Source organism: Capsella rubella, unplaced genomic scaffold (assembly GCF_000375325.1).
Source record: "Capsella rubella cultivar Monte Gargano unplaced genomic scaffold, Caprub1_0 scaffold_8, whole genome shotgun sequence".
NCBI lineage: Eukaryota > Viridiplantae > Streptophyta > Magnoliopsida > Brassicales > Brassicaceae > Capsella > Capsella rubella.
The window spans coordinates 5,063,936-5,084,375 of NW_006238916.1; the positions used below are offsets into that span (position 1 = coordinate 5,063,936).

A 20,440-nucleotide genomic window follows, 5' to 3' on the forward strand; every position below is an offset into this window, starting at 1 on the left:
TAGTTCTGCTGTCCATTGTCTTTGCCTTTTTCGCGACCGAATCCGTAAGATGGTTTGAGTACTTTTCCTTTTCAAAACATCATTATCCGAACGTTTCACTTTCTGAGCAGCTTTGAGCTCTTCAACTTGTGCAATAAGTACCTCATCATCTACACTGCTATGAACTTCTTTTCCGCTATCAGGACTTCTGGCGGCCACATCTCCCTTTGACGTGTCAAACGTACAAAAAATGTTTAACTGGTTGTTATCCCTCTGTTTCCTTTTAAACTGGCCAAATGCTACATCGCAACCAATATAGATGGGCAGTATTTGACCTTGTGTGAACACTTCCGTCTCTCCAGCATACCAAAAACTTAGGCGTAGACGTTTATATTTGTTGTCCACCCGGTAAACACGGACCACTGCATGCATAAGCTCCTCGTACGTCATGCCATCATTGTATGCGACACATCTTCCAAACTCTTTTGGATAGCCAGAAAATTCCCACCTCCCGGATTCACGAGTTTCTAAAACTCCACCTAACACTAAGATTATCTCGTCGATCCCTGATTGGTCCACAAGAACGTATGATGAAAAAAAAAACATCATTTATTGCAACCAAACCGGATCTTCACACGACCAGTCATGGCCACACTTCAATAAATTTCTGCTGTTACATAACTTGTAATGAATCACAAAGATTTGTTTCGAATAAATGCCGACATGAATGAATGTATCTTTATTTACCTTTATAATTTCACGTCCACCGTCTTCAATCCTTTGTCCACGGATTCTTTAACGCAGTAAATCACAATTTTTCTAGAACATCTCTATCTATCCTTCTAACAACTTCGCTTTGTCTTTCTCTTTCTCTCTACCTTGTTCGTACACTTTTTTGTATTTTGTTTTTTACTTTCTAACTGGTGATGTTTACATAGTTACTTACTTATTTTGTTTGTCCACCATTAATGCTTTTGTACTATGTTTTCCAATCAGCCGAACAAAGTGTCCGTACCTTTTAATTTTATTTTTCTTTTGCTTTTGTTAGTTCACCCGCATCTTTTTCACAAGGTTAGTATTGTATATTTAACATCCAAAATGGTAGATGAGGTAAGGTCCCGAATCGTGGCATTTCTAAAAACATAAAGGTGAAACTTTAATACTATTGATAAAATTCTTTTTTTTTTTGGTAAGATTGATAAAATTTTCTTGTATAAACTATAAAGCTATTAATGAATTATTCAGTCGACAAAAAAAAAGTTTTTAAAATTGGGTTTGCTATTTAAAATAAAATTATATGACGAATTCGAAAATGAAGTTTAAATGTGATGGAGTTCTTTTGTCGTTTTCCCTTTAAAACAAAGTTTTATTATTATTTTATTTTTTGCCAAAACTGTATAAAATAAATCCGTACGATTTCGCAACATCAGTCACTCCCACGCTTTTCTTCTCCCTTCTCTCTTCTCTCTTCTCTCTTCTCTCTTCTCTCTCTCTCACTTCTTCTTGTTCTCCGATTTGTAGACCAGAAGGGTTCTAGGGTTTTTAATCGGCGATCACGACGGCTGTTCTGCTCAACCACGATCACGACGGTGCGTTTCTCTGCTCTGTAATTTGTTCATCTGTTGATAAAATCATACAAATGTTGGAAATAAACCGATGATGAAGTTTATAGATTTCTATGGTTTCGTCTTCTTCGATGAGTTCGTTTCCTCACGAAGTAGCTTAGCTAGGTTTTAGATACTGCTGTGTTCGTCATCGTCCTTGTTTTTTAAAGTGTCTTCGTTGCTTCTTTTAGGTGATTTCTCGAAAATGCAGGAAAATTTCATGGAGATTTGGGTTAAATTTCGTAAATCCGTTGTAATGGTTTCTTCGTTTGGTGTTTTTGTGTTATGTGGATTGGTTTTGGTTAGTGATACGAAGCTGAATCTGTTGAAACTTGATTTTTTTTTTCTTCAGCTTAACTCTAATGGACTGGTCAGAGGAAGAAGGAGAGATTTTACCTGATTCAGTTGATGAGTACTATTTCGTTGATGAGAGTGAGGTACCTGTAAAGTTTTGTGTTGTTCCGCTCAAATGGCATAGTGTGGATTCGACTGATATCTCGGGATCGCCTGTGTTTTTGCGTGGGAATACTGATTGTGGAGATCAGTCGTTTTGTAAGCTTGTACAAGGGTGGAACTTTGATCTTTCTGTTGATGAAAATCCCAAGATTGAGGTGCTTTTACATGGGATGCACTGGATTACTTTACAGAGTCCGAGAAAGAGTTATGAGAGTTTAGTTAGAACTACTCTGGTTAGTCTTCAATTTCTTCACTTTGTCAAAAGGAATCCGGATGCGTCGAGGAATGATGTGTGGAATAGCTTACAGAAACTGGATGGGTATGCTTAGATGTTTTTTTTTTTTTTCTCTCAGTTTATCTTCATTTGTTTTCTTTAAATGTTGTCTTTGAAAATCATGTTTGTGCTCTTCACTCAGGATCCAGCCTTCAGAGGATGACTTAGCAGATCATGTTTCTTTACTTTCTGAAGCTATAAAAAGGGATGAAGATTTAACAAAATCGAAGGTATGTTTTCTCTTTGGTCTTTCTTATCTTCGTTGGAAAGGATTTAAGAGCTGAAACATTATGACTGAGTCTGATTGTAATGAGAGCTTGATCTAAAGAGCTGAAACATATGACTCAGAGCTTGATCTAAAGAGCTGAAACATATGACTGATTCTGATTCCTTCGCTTCAAGTCTTGTTGTAGTATTTCTGGATCTGAACCCACATCAAAATGTTTGTTTTGTCTTTGGTCCTAGGGCAGACAGATACTTTTATTTCGGTTTTGACTTTGTTGGTTCCTGATCGGACAGTCTACCTTTACTGAATAGCTAGTTAAGAATTCAGAATACAGATCAGTTTAGAATAAACCAAATTTAATCAGAAAAGCAAGTCACATTTATATATTTCTTTCAGATATTTACTGTTTCACCTTGACAATTATTCTGCAGTGTTTGCTTACTTTTCTGGAGAAGACTTTACAAACAATACCTATAGAAGTGGTAAGAGCGAGATAGAAGTGGTTTCCTTGTTCTCTGCCGCCTTTCTTGCTCGTCTGGTACTAAGTTAATGCTTATTAGGAACTTCCAACGCACCATCAACAAGATGCGCAGACACCAATGGAACAGAACGTCATTGTTGATAATATGATAGATGAGGAATTCAGCAGCGATGATGATTCTGAGACAAACCTGCAGTTTGATCCAGTCTGTTCAATTTGTGACAATGGTGGCTATGTTCTGTGGTATGCCAAGCTTCATAAGTTTTAAAGAGTTGGTTTTATTTCTATAGCAACTTACAAACTGCAACAATTTCATTTAATCTCCCTGTTTTGATCTCAGTTGTGAAGGAAGTTGCTTGAGATCTTTCCATCCAACCATAGCTGACGGAATTGAGACACACTGTGAATCGCTAGGATTCACTGACAAGACTCAAATTCATGTACGGCTTATTGGCTTTGGAGTTTCTGTTTGATATGCTATTATGGTGAGGCTCCCATGCTGAAGTTGGTTTGCTATATATGTAGGCACTTGGGACCTATTTGTGTAACAATTGTCTCTATAAACAGCACCAGTGCTATGCTTGTGGCGAATTAGGATCCTCTGATGAAAACTCCTCTCAACAGGTATTATATACTTGTTTAATATCACAGGTCATTTTGGTGAAATTAGCTGTATAGAGTAGTTGAAATCCATCCAACTGTTTACTGCTTTGAAGGTCTTCCCTTGCTCTGCATCAAACTGTGGTCATTTCTACCATCCTAATTGTGTTGCAAGACTTCTCTGTGCTGATGATCAAATCAAATCAGAAGAACTTCAAGCCAAGATTGCTGCTAGAGACTGCTTTGCCTGTCCTTTACACATATGTAAAGTCTGTAACACAAGTGAAGACAAGAATCAGTATGCGTTGCATTTTGCTGTATGCAGACGTTGCCCAACAGCTTATCACAGAAAATGTTTACCTAGGTAAACTGATTTTCGTTTACACTTGTTCTAAGCTCCTAATAGATATATGTATTAGCTTCAGATCTTTGTTTCTTCTTTTTGTATTCAGGGAAATTACCTCTGAACTCAACTCTGAGGCTGACACATTGCAAAGAGCTTGGGAAAGACTGCTTCCGTACAACCGCATTCTTATATATTGTTTGTAAGTTTATGAATGTTCTAATCAGTTTAGAGTGTATTTAAAGTAGAGGTTTCTGTTATGGTCTTTATAATTCATGGCTTTTCATAACCTCTTGAACAGGGCGCATGAGATAGAAGGTCCTATTCTTACTCCAGCTAGAGACCACTTAATATTTCCTGATATATCTGGCCAAAGAAGAACACGAAGTCACGGGCTAGCACAGTTCAAAGAGGATGTTCCCAGTAAGGAGACAGATCTGGAGCATCATGATGGTCTATCTAGTTGTCCTGGTGACACTTATAAGAAACCAAAGAAAGATAATAGGTTTCAGGAAGTGGAAGAGAGGTGATGTTCTTTTTGGCGACTATACAAGAAACTGTTACATTATTAGTAGTTTCAAGTTTCACCTAATCATTTTATTTTTCGGGGAAGACAGGGTGATGGGTATAATCGACGAAGTGGAATCCTCGTTTAACTTTGATGAGTTTGTTAAGTCTCGCCGGCAAACCCATATAAAATCCTACCATTCCGGAAATGATATCAGTAAGACAATCACAACAGGATTGGTTCAGACTCATGTCAATGTATGGAACTGGTTACTTTATGAAATATAGATATGTAATTTGACTAGTAGCATTGTCTCTCTGAATCTTAACAACTGTTCTGCAGGCCGCTCGAGCTGCCTTAAAGATGTTTGAAGAAGGGCGTGACAGAGAAGCAAAAGTTATATTTGATCCAGATATCCTACTCGAACTCATGAAGCATAAGGTTATAACTTTATATTTCGTTATCGTAATCCTTTCATCACCTAAAGTATACTTGGATGACTGTATGCCATTCTTTGAGATACGTACACGTGAAAGAATTTCATTAAGGGAAAAGGTTACACAGTCTAAAACATTCATGTGTTTGATGAACTGCAGAGGAAGCTTGAAATATATCTTTCGCCTTTTCTCCATGGTATGCGCTATACATCGTTTGGTCGTCACTTCACAAACCAAGAGAAGCTTAAAGAGGTGACTTATATATATCAATTGTTTACTTAACTCATGTTTACCTCGTTCCATCAGAGTCTACTGGTTTAGTGATGATTAAGAGAAGTTGATTTAATAGGAATTAATAATGCAGATAGTAGAGAGGCTTCACTGGTATGTTGAAAATGGCGATACGGTAAATGTGCTAAATAATTCCTTAACCAGTACCTCTGCTATGCTGTAAACTATATTAAACATAACATTCTGGGTAAACTCTTGGTGATTTCAGGTAGTCGACTTTGGCTGTGGCTCTAATGACTTCAGTTGTTTGATGAAAGAAAAGCTTATGAAAACGGGAAAAACATGCTTCTTTAAAAACTTTGATCTCATTCCACCTAAGGTACAACTACTACTCTTTTTACTCTTCTGTTTGAAGTTTTTTTCATGAATATACAAAGAAAAAGTTTATAAATGCGAAGGAGAATGAATAACAGAATGTTCCCATGGCAGAACAACTTCAACTTTGAGAAGAGAGATTGGCTGAGTGTGAATCCAGAAGAGTTACCTGATGGCTCTCAATTGGTAAGAAAGAAAATGTAATCCTAAAGTTGAGATGCATTTTGTTGAATTCATTGACTGAGTTTTATGTGTCTTGAATAAAAACAGATTATTGGATTAAACCCGCCTTTCGGTCACAAAGCCAGTCTTGCTAACACTTTCATCAGGAAGGCCCTCGAGTTTAAACCGAAGATTTTAATCCTCATCGTACCAAGTGAAACAAAAAGGTATGTAATGTATATATAGCAAATACACAGTCTCGATCAATAACAAACATTTCATAACTTCGGGTTCATCTACATTCAGGGTCGATTTGATTGCTGATTATGACTTGATTTGGGAGGACAGAACATTACTTTCTGGCATGGTAAGTACGCCTATAATGACTCCAGCTCTCATTTATTTGATGAATAGCTTTCAGTCACACTCGTTCTTTTTCCCCTTCAGTCATTCTACTTGCCCGGGTCGGTAGATGTGAATAATAAAACGATAGAGCAGTGGAACAATATACCGCCACCTCTTTACCTTTGGAGCCGAAGAGACTGGGGTAAAATCCACAAGACTAGAGCACTTCAACAGGATCACATAACACAAATGCATCACTCCACCTACAACAACAAAATTCACCACGCAGAGATCTCTCAAGTTGATGTTGATAATGCTATGGTACAAGACATGGAGATATCCCCTGCCCGAATATATTACTAACTTGTCCGACTGTGAGAAATAGAAACATTACTACATCCTTAGCTTTTGAAAATAGTATGTGATGAAACCTTAGTGTTGTCTATGAAACTAGTATGGATCGATGAGCACATATTTCCAAAACTTTGTATTTGTCATCTCAGCTAGTTCTTGCTTCCTCCTCTGTTTTTCTGGTAGTGAATAAGTGTAGCCAATTTTTAAGTTCGATGAATGTTGAGTAGCCAATTGTTCTTTAATCTATAAAAGAGTAAAGAACTATTATCTTACAGAAAAGGATTAATATACAATTTCTGTAAATAAGACAAATCCATCTAAGCAGACAGACACATACACTTCAATGGAATAAAAATGTCGAAAAAACCATAAACTTTCAAATGTGGGACAAAAGAAATATGAACTTTCGAAATGTCATTTTATACAATTTTACCAACAGCAAATTGAAACAGCCAAACCTTTCATTTTCTAGTTAAGGACACGACAAAGTTGATTGTTGTTTTATTGCATTGTCTTTGAGACAATGTAATATTTTGCTGCATTATGTGCGTACTTCTTAAACAAGCAGTCAATAATTTCGTTTCCAAAATGAGCAACCAACATCAGTTCAGTGATTGATCTTTTCCTGTTTGCCATCATTTCCCCAAATTTTAGTCGACATGATTCATCGTCGTCTTCCTCACTATCTTTGTATGGAACTAGATGTTCATGTGTCTCGAATTCGTTAATCTCGAATGATCCTTCGTTTTGAATAACTTCCCTTACCTCGTTTTTACCCGCATCATAGAACGGTAAGTTGAATGAATCCACCTCTGATTCTTTTACAACCCCTTGCCATAACAAAATGTGACATTTTAATTTATATATATAACTATTCTTTACTTAACAATAATGAAGTATAAACTTTGTTAGGATCTAGAAAACAGCAAGAACTAGTTTGAATGATTACCTCAGAGACTAAGTCAAGGATCAGAAGCATTTCTGCCTTTGAATGTGAGCACCATGCGTCCCTTAGGCATTACTTCTTCAGACCGCATTTTTAAGAATAACGAAAAGTCTTTTTGAAACTGATCCAAGTAAGCCTTTGACACATTTAACGGGCAAGGATTTCTTATATATATGTTCTTGTTGTTATCCTCAATCCCTTCAGAGACTTTAGAAAGCCAATAGATACTACAAGCTGAATGAACAAAATGAAGAGATTTGTTCGGGAAAAGCCTCGAGTAAAACGAACCAGGGACTCCCGAGACAAAGCAACTTCCCTTAGAGCATCTTTATCGGTACATTTGTAGGGATATATCTTAATGAATTTATATTATTACAATAAGAGAGAGAGAAGAGAGAAAGATAGAGAGATAGAGAGAAGAAAAATGACTTCCACTCCTGATACGCCACGTGGCCGTAAGACTTGAGTCTTGGGCAAGATCCGAATGCATCCTGACACGCCACTGTGTTATTATTTCCTAGTTTTTTTGAAGGATATAAGACCGATGGACATATGCCGATAAAGATGTTCTTATAGTCCATCTTTAGCTTCTCTTGGAAAGATGAAGCCCACTTGAAAGTCATTTTGAAATCATTCATTGGAAGATCGTTCAGACATATCTCCAAGGAACTTTCAAGGGTCTGAAATTTCTCGAAGATTTCCAAATATGTCATATCTCCGAAAGATTGCGCAGGCTCGGACCAAGAATACATGTGATTTTGGTAGGATGTCTTGGCTTGAACCAAGAATACATATACATTTACTTTTGAATAATATGTACACGTAGATTCCACATCAGCGTGACTTCTGCACAAGTGGATTCCACATCAGCATTAATTAATCATTTATCACGTTTTTGTATGTTTAAGCACAAAAACTTAACTTTAGATTTGAATTTCAAATTATTTAAAAGTAAATTTATTTATAACACATACGATAGTTCAATGTATAAATTTAACACAGTATAGTTTTGCAGGTATGAAAAAAACCCGTTTCCGATATGTCATATTTGAAAATCTTTAAGAAATTTTTAAATTTCAATTAGCAATTTCTCGACGACTTTTTCCGTTCTAAATCCGTTAAAATAGGGATTTTCCAAAGGATATATTACCAAAAATTTCATCTCTTTGAAGTATACTGTTTTCTTGTACTTATATATGCTTCTTCTTTTTTTGTCAACAAAATAACTATGAAATTAATTCAAGTGAATCAATCTGTAAGACAATTGTTTACAAACTTAACAAACTACGGACGGACTCGTACTTTACAAGCTAAATTATCAGCCTTTACATTTGCAATTTCTTTAAATATGAGAAAGGATAAGGTCGAAGATATGGTTTTAATTTGTTAATCGAAGAGGCCTCAATAATTTGGAAATATATTATTCCTGTTATGTTATAATCGAGAAACAATATGAAAGTTAAATATTCAAAAAAAAAATTTCTGCTTTTCTTTGTTAAAGAATATATAGTTTCCGCTATTATTATTATTATATAAGGACCTTATGTATATTGTAGGAGTAGTACGCCAACCCTATAATATTTGACGTCTTACACAAACAAAAAAATAATAAACAAGTAGGTGTATATACGTTTATATTCTCTTGTTAATTATTAAACAATGACTCGTCTAATGTGAATATCTGAATGTATATACAATTCATGTAAATATGGTTTTTAGGTAGTCTTGACTAATGATTTATGAGTGACTCTTGCATGCATGCCATGTGATTGGTGTTCAATATTGTAGCCAAAACCAAATCCCTTAAGGGTTCTTTCTTTATTTTCTTATCAAACGAAACGACAAGGGTGGTTTTGTAAATTGACCCTAACCTCAAAACTGATAACATTTTCATATGATTATTGGTTTTGTACATTTTTCTATAGATATCATAATTCTAGAAACTGAAAATTTCTTCAAGATTATACATTTTTCTTCCTTGTTATTACCAGTACCGTAAATAATAATTTTCAGAAAAACAAATCAGGGTTCTGTTTTAGTAAATCTAGTTTTATTACATCAATACAAATACAATACAATATAACACAAATGATTTGCATATTGGTAACATTAAAATTATTAGTGACAAGGCGGCAGATCATCTGGTGGAGGCAGAAGCTGCTGATTTGGCCATATTCCATTCTTAACAATGAACACAACATTCATACCCCAAGTTTGATGTCTATCGAAGTGACAGTGCATGAACCAAACCCCTACAAAACACAGTTGCAACATTAAAAATCTTTGTTAAGTTATGTCTTTTTGGCTCTTTTAAAAGAACATCTTCTAGCGTACGTGGTTGGTAACAAGTAACAACACTACAATATAAGCAATAACCACAAGAGATTCAAACCTAGTCAAAGTTGAGACTAAGCAACTGTGTTATCAAGTACTCTTGTCCCTTTATGTTATTGATTTATGTTTGTAAGATTATAAATTAAAATGTAAAGTGCGTACCGGGATTAATAGCTGCGAATCTAATAGCGATCCAACCATTCCTAGGCACGGTCATTGTATTTTTATACGGTGGGTCGTCGAGATTATACGTTGAGGATGGATCTTCATCACTTGTGTTATAATTCCCAAACCCTACTCCAACAACATGGAAGCTAAAACCATGGAGATGCATAGGATGATCAAGTCCACCACCAACTAAACTAGTCCCTTGAATAACAAGCTCAACCACTTCCCCAAACTCAAGAACCTTTACCTCGGTCGCGAGCCTCGGGGTTTGTAAAAATAGCGGTTGGTTTTCCGCGGTGAAATTGAAAATATACGGTGGAATGTCCGGAAATCGCGTCCCGTAGACGCCTTTAATGTGAAGGTAATAGGCTTTTAGTATGTCCACGTGACTAGGTGTGACAAATGATATGTTGTTCATACTGGCTGCTAATCTTGACCCATTTGGACCTGCACATGAGTTTTGGGGACACCTGAGAAGATTTATTGATATCGTCGTGACTATCCTACGCGAGACAAGAGGTGGAGCTTGTCCTGAGTATAGGCTTTTGATCTTGGTAAAGAAGCCGAAAGCTGCGGATGTGTCATTGTAAAAAGGAAGGTTTGGGTAAATTCCTGAAAACATTAACGTTTCGGCTTTGGATGAAGAGATGTAACGCAAGACTCCAATAGTGGTTGAGTTGTTGAATTCGATATTTCCCGTTTGGTAAGCTCTGGCCGCCATGTAATAAGTATTTTTCGGGTTTTGGTCGGCTTTGAGTAACAAGTCTAGTGTTTCACCAGGGGATATGGTTATATAAGTAGCGTTCAAAGGCTTTGTGTAGTGTCCATCAGCCCCAACCACGGTGAGGTTGTGATTTGCGATTGCGAAAAAGAGAATAAGGTTCACCGCGGCGTTTACCATCCTAATGCGATAGGTTTTGCCCTCTTCTACCAAGAGATGGAATGTATCTGTTCATGTAAAATAACATAATTATTGTAATATGTTTAAAACAAAACTCATAACGGGTAAGGAAAATAATTATAAAACAAAGTTTACAAAACATATTTCTCATTTGATCAAAAATTTTAATATATTTGCAGATTAAGAAAGTGTTGTTGAAGTAGAAAAGATAAGAAAAAATGAAAATAATAAGAAGAAACCTGATTTAGAGCAAGGATACAAGAAACCAGGATGTCCATTGATGGTCAAAGCATCAGACACATTAGGAGCACCTCCGGTCCTTATGAACTCCTCCACCACCTCTCTCACATCCTGCTTCCACCACTCTCCTGACCAGTTTTATGAAATTATATATAAGAAAAAAATACAATTTTGTTTATAAAAATGTGAATTTATACATAAGTTGTCCATTAATTTACCCAAAATTAAGGGGACTTCATGGTCCGCCTTTAGAAAAGGGAGAGATTCCGGGAGCCAGGGATATATGAAAATAAGACCGTGTACGGTGGCACGTGTCCAAGAGCTATGCGCGTGCCACCAAACTGTCGTGTCTTCAATGGAAAATATGACTTTGTAGGTAAATTCTGACCCGGGTCGAATCGGGCATTGTGTTATGTATTCAGGACCATCTGACCACGGGTTTCTCGGCTGCTCTACACCATGCCTATATATGTATTTAAACACCATTTCGATCAGTTAGTTATATACTTATAATTAGTATAGACTTAAGAGAAGGGGTTTTACCAATGCATTGTAATATTTTCGCTAGCTTGGTTACGAACGGTAACATAGATGGTGTCTCCTTTGTAAGCTTTTAAAACCGGTCCCGGAAACAGACCATTAACGGTTAAAATCTTCTTTGTGCTACACAGTTTTGTATATGGAGCTTCCTTAACCTGCCAATAAATTAAAACTTCAGTTAGTTTTCATCAAATCAGATTAGTTTACTAGCAAGTAATTATCGATTAATTGATTTAAACTTACAATGAATGTGTAGTGATGCGCAATGCAATTGTTGTAGAGGAAAAGAGAGATTAGGAAGAAATAAGATAAGAAGTGTAACATTTTGAGAGGATTAACTGTTTCTGACTGAAGTTAATCAAAGAAGAGAGATGTATATTTAACTAAGTAGAGATCTAGAGACGTCTTTCTCAAGTTAGTTAATTTCGGATTTACAAAAATTATGTTTTAGGAAAGCTACAAAACATGTAAGCTAAGCTAAATCTCTTGGTCCTAATTTGACTAATGATTTCACATTGTCCCAACAAATATGTAACTACATTTCTTGATTGGTCAAACGGATCTTTCAAGTTAAACGAATAACAATACAAATTAGTCTAGGTAATGATTTTTTCAATGTTATGTTTATAGTAAGAAAGATAACATCAGTCCAATAGTTTTGAAGACTTTTTGTGTATTTTAGAAAACATGTTAGTCAAAGAACATCACTTAATGAGTTTGGTTAGGCGAAGCTTTACTATGTTTTTATATATATCCAAAACCAAAACATATTCCCAAATTCGTTACGTTTTTGTGTTGATTTAGTTTCTTACGTGCTATAGTTTACAGTTTAATTTGTTTAGAATTATCTTTTAATTGTCTAAACCTTTTTAATTAATATATTTATATGTAGTGTTCACTAAATTAAATAAAAACAAGATAGATAATGGATCATCCATTTGGAGATCGGTGAGCTACCATTTCACCAAAGCTCTCTATGTACGTACGTATAAGTTTCCTATTTCTTTTTTAAAGGTTACTTTAAAAAAATTTAAAATACAACTTTGCAAATAATATTGTTACTTAAATTATAGATCATATGTGTTAATATGTACTTAAGTTCTGATAACTCTATTATTGTGACTAATGAAATTTCGATTTTTTTTTTAATGGTTAGGAGAAATTTTTTGAACATCTAAATTTGGAAAACCTTGACTGGAGGAAATATAAACATTGTTAGCTTATTTTGTTGGTTACCAATCTTGTTTGGATTTCAGACTGATAGCTTATTTTTCTTAAGAGTTTAGAAGATGTTATTTATTTTTTTATTTGTTGCTATTTATAACCATTAAGTGACTTTAATGATTTTAAAAGGTCACTATTTCTTGATGGTTGTCGTGACTTTTGAATGATATTACTCATCCAAATGATATAGAACTGTCTAAAATTATATGCAAGTCTTGTTAAACTATTTTACTAAAATGTTCATGTGGTAAGATAGTTAAAAAAAGGCTATAGGCTCTAATATGTTTTTTTATTACTTTGATTTATTTGTTTTTTCTTCTCGACTCGCACTTACGAAAATAATAGTTAGATATGGTTTTGTATAATGTTTTCCATATAGTTTAATTTCTTGAAAATACATAATTTTTAAAGGTTCATGTAGTTTTCGAATATGGGTACATATATGTTTTTAATAGATTAATTATCTAAATTCTTACACATTCTATCGAGAAAATTAGAAGTCCTAACATGTAACTTTCTGTATAAAAAATGGTAATCATAACCAATAGCTAAGGAAGATAAAGAAATAAAGCTATTTGGATTCTTAACACCATCTGCATGGAAATAAAACTATTTTGGATGCTTAAACCAGTTAAATCGTGGTTTTAGTTATGTTTATTTAATCGTGGTGCAACATGCTTCAATTGGCTTCAGATCTACGACAACAGTAAATTACAAAGACTAGAGTGAATCAAATGAATACAGTGAAAAAGTAGAGTGGAAAACAAAGTTTAAATTAATCAGTTCGAAAACAAAGTTTAAATGTTTTTGTGTTGGATTTGCTGAGGGAAGACACACCAGTTCTGTTCAAGTCCATCTCAAAGTTCAAGGTTCGATCCTGAAAAAATACTTGAGCATATTTGGTTTTGGATCATTCTGGAACCTAGCGGTACAAAATAAATGTTGAATGGATACCTTTAGATACCACAAGTTAAGTTTTTTTTGTTCCAAAATACCATAACTTTTTTATTTTATTTTTTCCAAAAATGCCACAAAATTTTATTTTCCAAAAATACCATAACTTAAAAAATTGAATTTTGAAGATGTAATTTTTTAAACAAAAAAATGTTTGGCTTGACAATTTACAATTAGGATATATTTTTTAGGGGTATGATTTAGTATTTAGGATTTAAAAATTAGTTTTGAATATTAAAAAATAAAATTTCGTATTGTGGTTTTTTGTAATTTTTTTTTATTTTAGTAGTATTTTTGGAAAATAAAATTCGTAATGGTATTTTTGGAAAATAACTAATTTAGTGGTATTTAAGAGAATTCCCCAAAAATTAATATATGGTACGGTATAAATGTTCGAATGATAAAAAATACAACAAATTTTATTTTTACACACCTAAATTTAATTATTTTAACTTTGTTATAAGTAAAATATTTAACTAGTAATAATATTATTATAAAATTTGGCAATTATGCTATCTATTTTTGATCTGTTTCCTCCTTCAATTATTTCCAAAAAAAACACATGACAAGACAAACATAGAACATAGAATGATTGTTATTCATTAATTAGCTTATGACACTGAGTCTCTCATGAGCTAACTTCTAAGGGATACATTCTTCTTCATTCTAATTCCCTTGTTACTTCATAAGGAAGGAGAATGCTCCGAGGGAACAAAGACGAACCATGGACCATGTCCAATAAATTCTCTAACGACGGCACTTTCTCTAACGACGGCACTTTCTTTCCCTTCCTAAACCATGGACCATGTCCAATAAAGATAGATCTCACTGAGAAAAACATGTTGTCATATCCATGGTTTCCGAAACATTCTTGAACGTTTGTTATGTTTTGTTTCACCATTAGACCTTCTCCGACCATTCCTATGATCGGTGGAATCCTAGAACTCTCCGAATAGTGAAGCCTTTTCGGTAACTTCTCCTTCAAGTAAACCTGTAAAAACTCTCCGTTTTCTACTTTCCCTGAGCTCAAAGCTTCATTCATCTTCGCCACAAGTTCCTTGTTCTTCTAGTTTGGATTCACGACATCTTTGCCCCATCGCGGATTCATTGCTAAGACCGGGCAATAAGACTGGATCAAATCCGCAGGTACATTGATCCAATCCGCTAAATCATCAATGTATATCACCCTCTTGTCACAATTAGTAACCATTCCGTGGTCACCAAGTAATATCACATGAACATCAGTAAACACCTTCCTTTTCTTCAATCCCTTGATGACTCTACCGATCATTTTATCAACCTTTGCGACCGCTTGTGTGATCCGAGGATCATCAGGGCCATATTTATGGCCTTGAATATCCGGTTCTTCGAGATATAGAGTCATGAAATCGGGGATTTTGCTCTCGGGAAGATCAAAATAGGTCAAGACCGTATCAACTCTTTCTTCAAGAGGGACTGAAGCATTGTAAGGTGTTTTACAAAATCCTTTAGGGCAAGTCCAAGAGCCTTTAGGAACGTCAGAGCCTGGCCAATACACAGTAGCAGCCTTGAGCCCTTGGTTTACTATAGTTACCCATAATGGCTCACCTAACCACCATTTAGGGTCTAGGTTTTTGTTATAGAATTCTCCGGTTATCAGATCAGTGAATTTGTTCATGATTATACTGTGGTAAGCCGGGTAGAGTCCGGTGGCTATTGAGTAGTGGTTAGGGATATTAGATTGTGGGCTTCTAACTTAAAACCAATTGGCAATGAGTGGAGAGTCCGTGTCCTTCCTGGTACGGTTGTGCCATGGCTTAATTTCGAAGGAGTGGATAGTCCTTGTGTCTCATGTGTATAGAGAAGCTAATCGTCTTGCTGATGGTTTAGCTAACTATGCCTTTTTGATTCCGTTGGGTTTTCTTGCGTTGGATTCTATTCCGGTTGAGGTTGCTTCCATTCTAAGAGAAGATGTCTTTGGTCCTCCGCGTCCAAGACGGGTCCGGTTGTAATTTTTCTTTTTATTCTTAATAAGTTGGGAGATTTCTCCCGTTTTCCTTAAAAAAAATGTGGGATATTGTTATCCCTAATAAGGGAACGTCATGATTGGAAAAACCGGGATTAAACCAGTCTGAGCTTAGGTTCCTCTCGAAATGAGCAAATCAATGTTTGGTGTATCAGTCTTGAATTGGTAACCAAACCGGAAGTCAGTGGAAATTAAGAGAACCACCGGTTTGTTGAGCTTCTTGATTGGCCTGGTGTAGGATGATGGAGAGACTGAACTATCGGCATTGATGGCTTGGACGAGGACGATGACGATGACAAAAACAAAGATTAAAGATAACTTGCACAAGGGGTAACCGGGAAAATAAAACCGGCGGTTAGGTTTGTTTCAACGCCATTGGAAAAGAAACAATGATGGTTGATCTCAACAAGGTTTTATATATCTTCTTTCTGTGTTAGTTCTCCCACGTTTTTCAGGATCCTACACGAATCTCAATGGGTAAGCTTCGTTTAAGATGTAAAGACAGCTCGTCAAATCTTGATAATCGATACGCAGTTGACGTGAGTTTTATATAAAATACTATTTGTTGACCCGCGCGTATATTTTATTTATTTATTTTGTGTTATATTTTTTATTTATATTTTGATTTTTTTAAATATTTTGTTTTGTTTTGCAACGTTTGTTTTGTTGTTCTTTATTATTGTCATTTTTTGTTATTCTATTTTTTCATATTGGTTGATGATTTGTCCTCACGGTGTGCATATGATAAAAGGTGTCATGTGATTTCCTCGGCTAAGACTTCGGAAGCACTAAGACCTCGGGAAGCAAAGGATTGGACATATGGACATATTATGTTTGGTTCAAAGGGGTTATCCCAAATGTAACTTTCCATAAGTGGGTAAGTCACCTTGATAGATGGCTCACGTGGCAAAGACTTGTTTCCTTGGGATAGATTCAGTCTTTAAAGTATTGTCTATGGTCATTTGTTTCAGAATCTTGGGACCATCTCTTCCTTTCTTCTGATTTTTCTGTCGAGCTTCGGATGTTGGTCTTTTCTAGGCTATGCCCTTAACAGTGACTTTTCGCCTCGTCGTCAACATTGCTCTGTTGGACTCGGCTCTCTTCTTCAATAGTCTGAGCGTTTGTCTCTTCAAGTAGTTTTCAAGTTGATCGACCGCAAAATTCGCAATATCGTATCGTCAAGGACACTAAGAAAGCGTTAGCACAAGCTGATGCTTTTATGGATTCGTTAACCCAAATCTTGCTTAATTATACAGTAGCTTTTTTTTTTGTTTTTTTTTCTTGGTTATTTTCTTATAGGTTTCTTTTTATAAAATCGTAATTTTAATTTTAATGATATTTACATTATATGTAAGAAAAAAAAGATAAATGATGATACGGCGGATGACGTGGCAGATAATGTGGCTGAAGGAGAAGAGAGCAAAGCTAATTTTATATATATACTAGCAGTTGATCCGCGCTGCGCGCGGGAGGTTTATAATTTTTTTGTTAATTTTTTATTCATACTGTGGTATTTTATTTATTTTTATTTGATCTTCAAAACATATTATAGTTATTTTCTCTTGAATTATTATCTTTCAATATTTAAATTTGGATTAAAAGCATTTTCTTTTTGATAATGTTATAAACTAATTTTTCACTTTCAATTTTATTTTTCCCCTTTAAAATTTTATATATATAATTACATAAATGTTGTTTTTATTCTACCATAACTTTAAAATTTACTTACATTCTTAAACTCAGTAACACATTTAAAAATTTAAACTATGATCAATTTAAAAAGAAACTTGAATTATATTATTACCATTAACTAATAAAAATGAAAGTATTTCTTAATTAACAGTTCATTTATTTACATAATTTATTTTTATTTATATAAATTTTTCATTAATTAAATAAGTAGCATAAATATGCACTAAATGAATGTTTTAAATTTATTTTAATGTGTTGTGTTAAAAAAAAAATTATTTTAATGTAGAAAAAATGTGGCGTAGGTGGATGCTTAGGTGGCATCATGAGAAGAGAAAAAAAACTAACTTTATATATATAGATATATATATACTAGTCAGTTGCCCGCGCTACGCGCGTGAGTTTTATTATGCTGTTGATGAGTAATTGGTTCGTATTTTATTTCCTACTTATTTTTTTTCATTATAGCATATACTCCCTCTGTTTCATTATAAGTGATATTTTAGCTTTTTTTTTTTGTTTCAATATAAGTGATGTTTTCAATTTCCTATGCAAAAATTTAATGTATTTAATATTTTTTGACCAATTATATTTTACATCATATTTTCTTATTGGTTGAATTCATATTAGTTATTGATGTTTTTATGGAAAATAGCTAAGTTATATGTTTTATTATTTAGTGTGTCAAAACCTTAAACATCACTTATAATGAAACAGATGGAGTATTTTTTTTTATCTTAGATTGTTTGTATAGAAAACATGTTGAGTTTTTAGCTTCATTAGTAGTTGAAAAATTAAGTGTGTATAGTATAAGTCGATGTGTGGGTGTAAAAGGAATTGCGGTGTAGAATCATAGAGAAACATGTGTTATTAGGGTTCCTACGAGATATAGATCTAGATGTTAATATTGTGAGCATTTTTAATATGCTGTCTCGAAAGTTGAAAATGATTTATGGGTTTCGGGCGGATTGTTATATTTTTTATTAGTTACATTACCTCTTTATATATTGTCATAATTTATTTTTTTGTTTTACGTTTTTCTTTTTTGGATTTGACGTAATTTATATCTCGTTATGATAATTTTTATACGATTATATATTCGTTTCGGATTTTCTGTTTTATATATTTTTGTATTTTCATATGGAAAATTTTTAACATTTAACATATTAGTATAATTTACTCTATATATAATTATTTAATTAATTTCATTTAATAATGTATTTTTGAAACTCCCCCTTTAATTTTCAATTTTTTATGAAATATTGTTATTTCTTTATTTTGTTTATTAGTTTACCATATGTGCTGTATTGAAAAAAATTAGTTAAATTCATATTGGAAACCTTTATAGAAATATTATTTTAATTGTTACTATTTTTATACGTGTTTTTAAAATGAGATTTTATGTTTCGTCCCAACCTATCTCAATTATGTTTCGTCCCGTTAAGTCTCATTATAATTTAGGTTTACATTGTGTAAATATAATAAAATTTGTTGTCATATTATTTTGAAAATGTTTTCATTATAAAACATTCACTTTAAAACTATAAGAGAATCTATAATTTATATATTAGTTAGTATAATCGATAATTAGTAAGATTTTTTTTAATTAATCATCTTTTTAGTTTTATAATATAAAATATAAGAAAATACCTTTCATATTTCTTTTAGAAAACCTTATTGACATATGTCTAAATCTTAAAATTAAATGATAAAGTAATATAATTACTTCTTAAAATTAAAATAATAAAATGATGTGGATGATGATTAGTATGATGAGGTGGCTTAAGGAGAAGAGAGAAAAGTTAACTTTATATATATACTAGTCGGTTGCCCGCGCTACGCGCATGAGTTTATTATGTTGTTTATGAGTAATTGGTTCGTATTTTATTTCCTACTTATTTTTTTCACTATATTATACTTTACTTTTTTTAAACTTAAATTGTGTTTGTATAGAAAAACTATTGCGTTTTAGCTTCATTAGTCGTTGAGAAATTAAGTGTGTATAGTATAAGTCGAAGTGTGGGCGTAAATGGAAGTGCGGTTGAGAATCATTGAAAAACGTGTGCTATTAGGGGTTTTACCAAATATATATATAGATGTTAATATTTTGGCCCCATTTATATGTTGGCATGAAATTTGAACATGATTTGTGGGTTTCGGGCGGATTGTTGTATTTTTAATTGTTTACATTATCTCTTTATATATATTGTCATAGTTTATTATTTTTTGTTTTACGTTTTCCTTTTTTGGATTTGTCGTACTTTATATCTCGTAATGATCATTTATATACTATTATATATTTTTTCTGATTTTATGTTTTATATATTTTTTTGTTTTTTCATATGGAACAATTTTTAAATTTAACATATTAGTATAATTTACTTTATATTTAGTTTATTTCATTTAATAATGTTTTATTTTAATTTTCAATTTTATGAAATATAGTTATTTTTTTATTTTGTTTATTAGTTTAACATATGTGTTGTATTGGAAACAAATAGTTAAATTCATATTGGAAACTTTTAAGGAAATATTATTTTTATTTTTACCTTTTTATATGTTTATAAAAAATAAAAATTCATGTTTCGGTCCAACTTATCTCACTTATGTTAGAAACTTTTTTGAGACATAAATTAGATAGATTTATATTCTCGAAATTTCTTAAGTTTTGTTTTATTCCCGTTGAATCCCATTATATTTAGGTTTACATTATGTAAATATAATCATATATATATTTTAAACATTCACTAAAACTATAATCTATTATTTATATATTTGCTAGATAATCGATAATTAGTAAGTTTTTTTAACTCTTAATCAATTAACTTTTTTAGTTTTATAATGTATAATATATAAAAAAGACCTTTCATATTCATTTTGGAAAAACTTATTTACATAGGTTTAAATATTAAAATTAAATGATAAAATGGTATAATTAATTTTAAAAATTAAATAATAAAATGAGGTGGATGATGATGTGGCTTAAGGAGAAGAGAGAAAAAGTTAACTTTATATATATAGATATAGATAAGCAAGTAATGGAACCAAGCGCGTTAGGGGCTAA

The 20,440-nt window shown here is 33.1% G+C and overlaps 2 protein-coding genes and 2 pseudogenes across 3 annotated transcripts; 1 reads left to right on the plus strand and 3 right to left on the minus strand.

Annotated features, from left to right (window-relative positions):
* Positions 1-1,438: 1,438 nt before the first annotated feature.
* LOC17875011 (protein ENHANCED DOWNY MILDEW 2) lies at positions 1,439-6,586 on the plus strand. 2 transcript variants are annotated; one of them, XM_023777785.1, is made up of 19 exons: positions 1,439-1,568; positions 1,936-2,358; positions 2,456-2,543; positions 2,971-3,021; positions 3,100-3,263; positions 3,361-3,460; positions 3,546-3,644; positions 3,737-3,984; positions 4,073-4,165; positions 4,265-4,489; positions 4,581-4,728; positions 4,814-4,912; positions 5,068-5,160; positions 5,273-5,320; positions 5,408-5,518; positions 5,629-5,700; positions 5,785-5,903; positions 5,983-6,043; positions 6,124-6,586. In XM_023777785.1, exons 2-19 carry the CDS (start codon positions 1,946-1,948, stop codon positions 6,382-6,384), a joined length of 2,493 nt encoding a protein of 830 aa, XP_023633553.1. In that variant the 5' UTR covers positions 1,439-1,568; positions 1,936-1,945; the 3' UTR covers positions 6,385-6,586. The 2 variants fall into 2 exon arrangements, with proteins under 2 accessions (XP_023633553.1, XP_006280017.1); XM_006279955.2 differs by having other exon boundaries at positions 5,273-5,314.
* A 290-nt stretch (positions 6,587-6,876) lies between these two features.
* On the minus strand, positions 6,877-8,034 carry LOC17875198 (annotated as a pseudogene).
* Positions 8,035-9,324: 1,290 nt separating this feature from the next.
* Positions 9,325-11,833, minus strand: LOC17874823 (laccase-15). The gene is made up of 6 exons (XM_006279714.2): positions 11,748-11,833; positions 11,508-11,659; positions 11,183-11,427; positions 10,964-11,092; positions 9,818-10,771; positions 9,325-9,573 (listed from the first exon to the last, which is right to left on the minus strand). The coding sequence occupies exons 1-6, from the start codon at positions 11,826-11,828 to the stop codon at positions 9,440-9,442; spliced, it is 1,695 nt and encodes a 564-aa protein (XP_006279776.1). The 5' UTR covers positions 11,829-11,833; the 3' UTR covers positions 9,325-9,439.
* A 2,510-nt stretch (positions 11,834-14,343) lies between these two features.
* LOC17875055 lies at positions 14,344-16,029 on the minus strand (annotated as a pseudogene).
* Between the last annotated feature and the right edge of the window lie 4,411 nt (positions 16,030-20,440).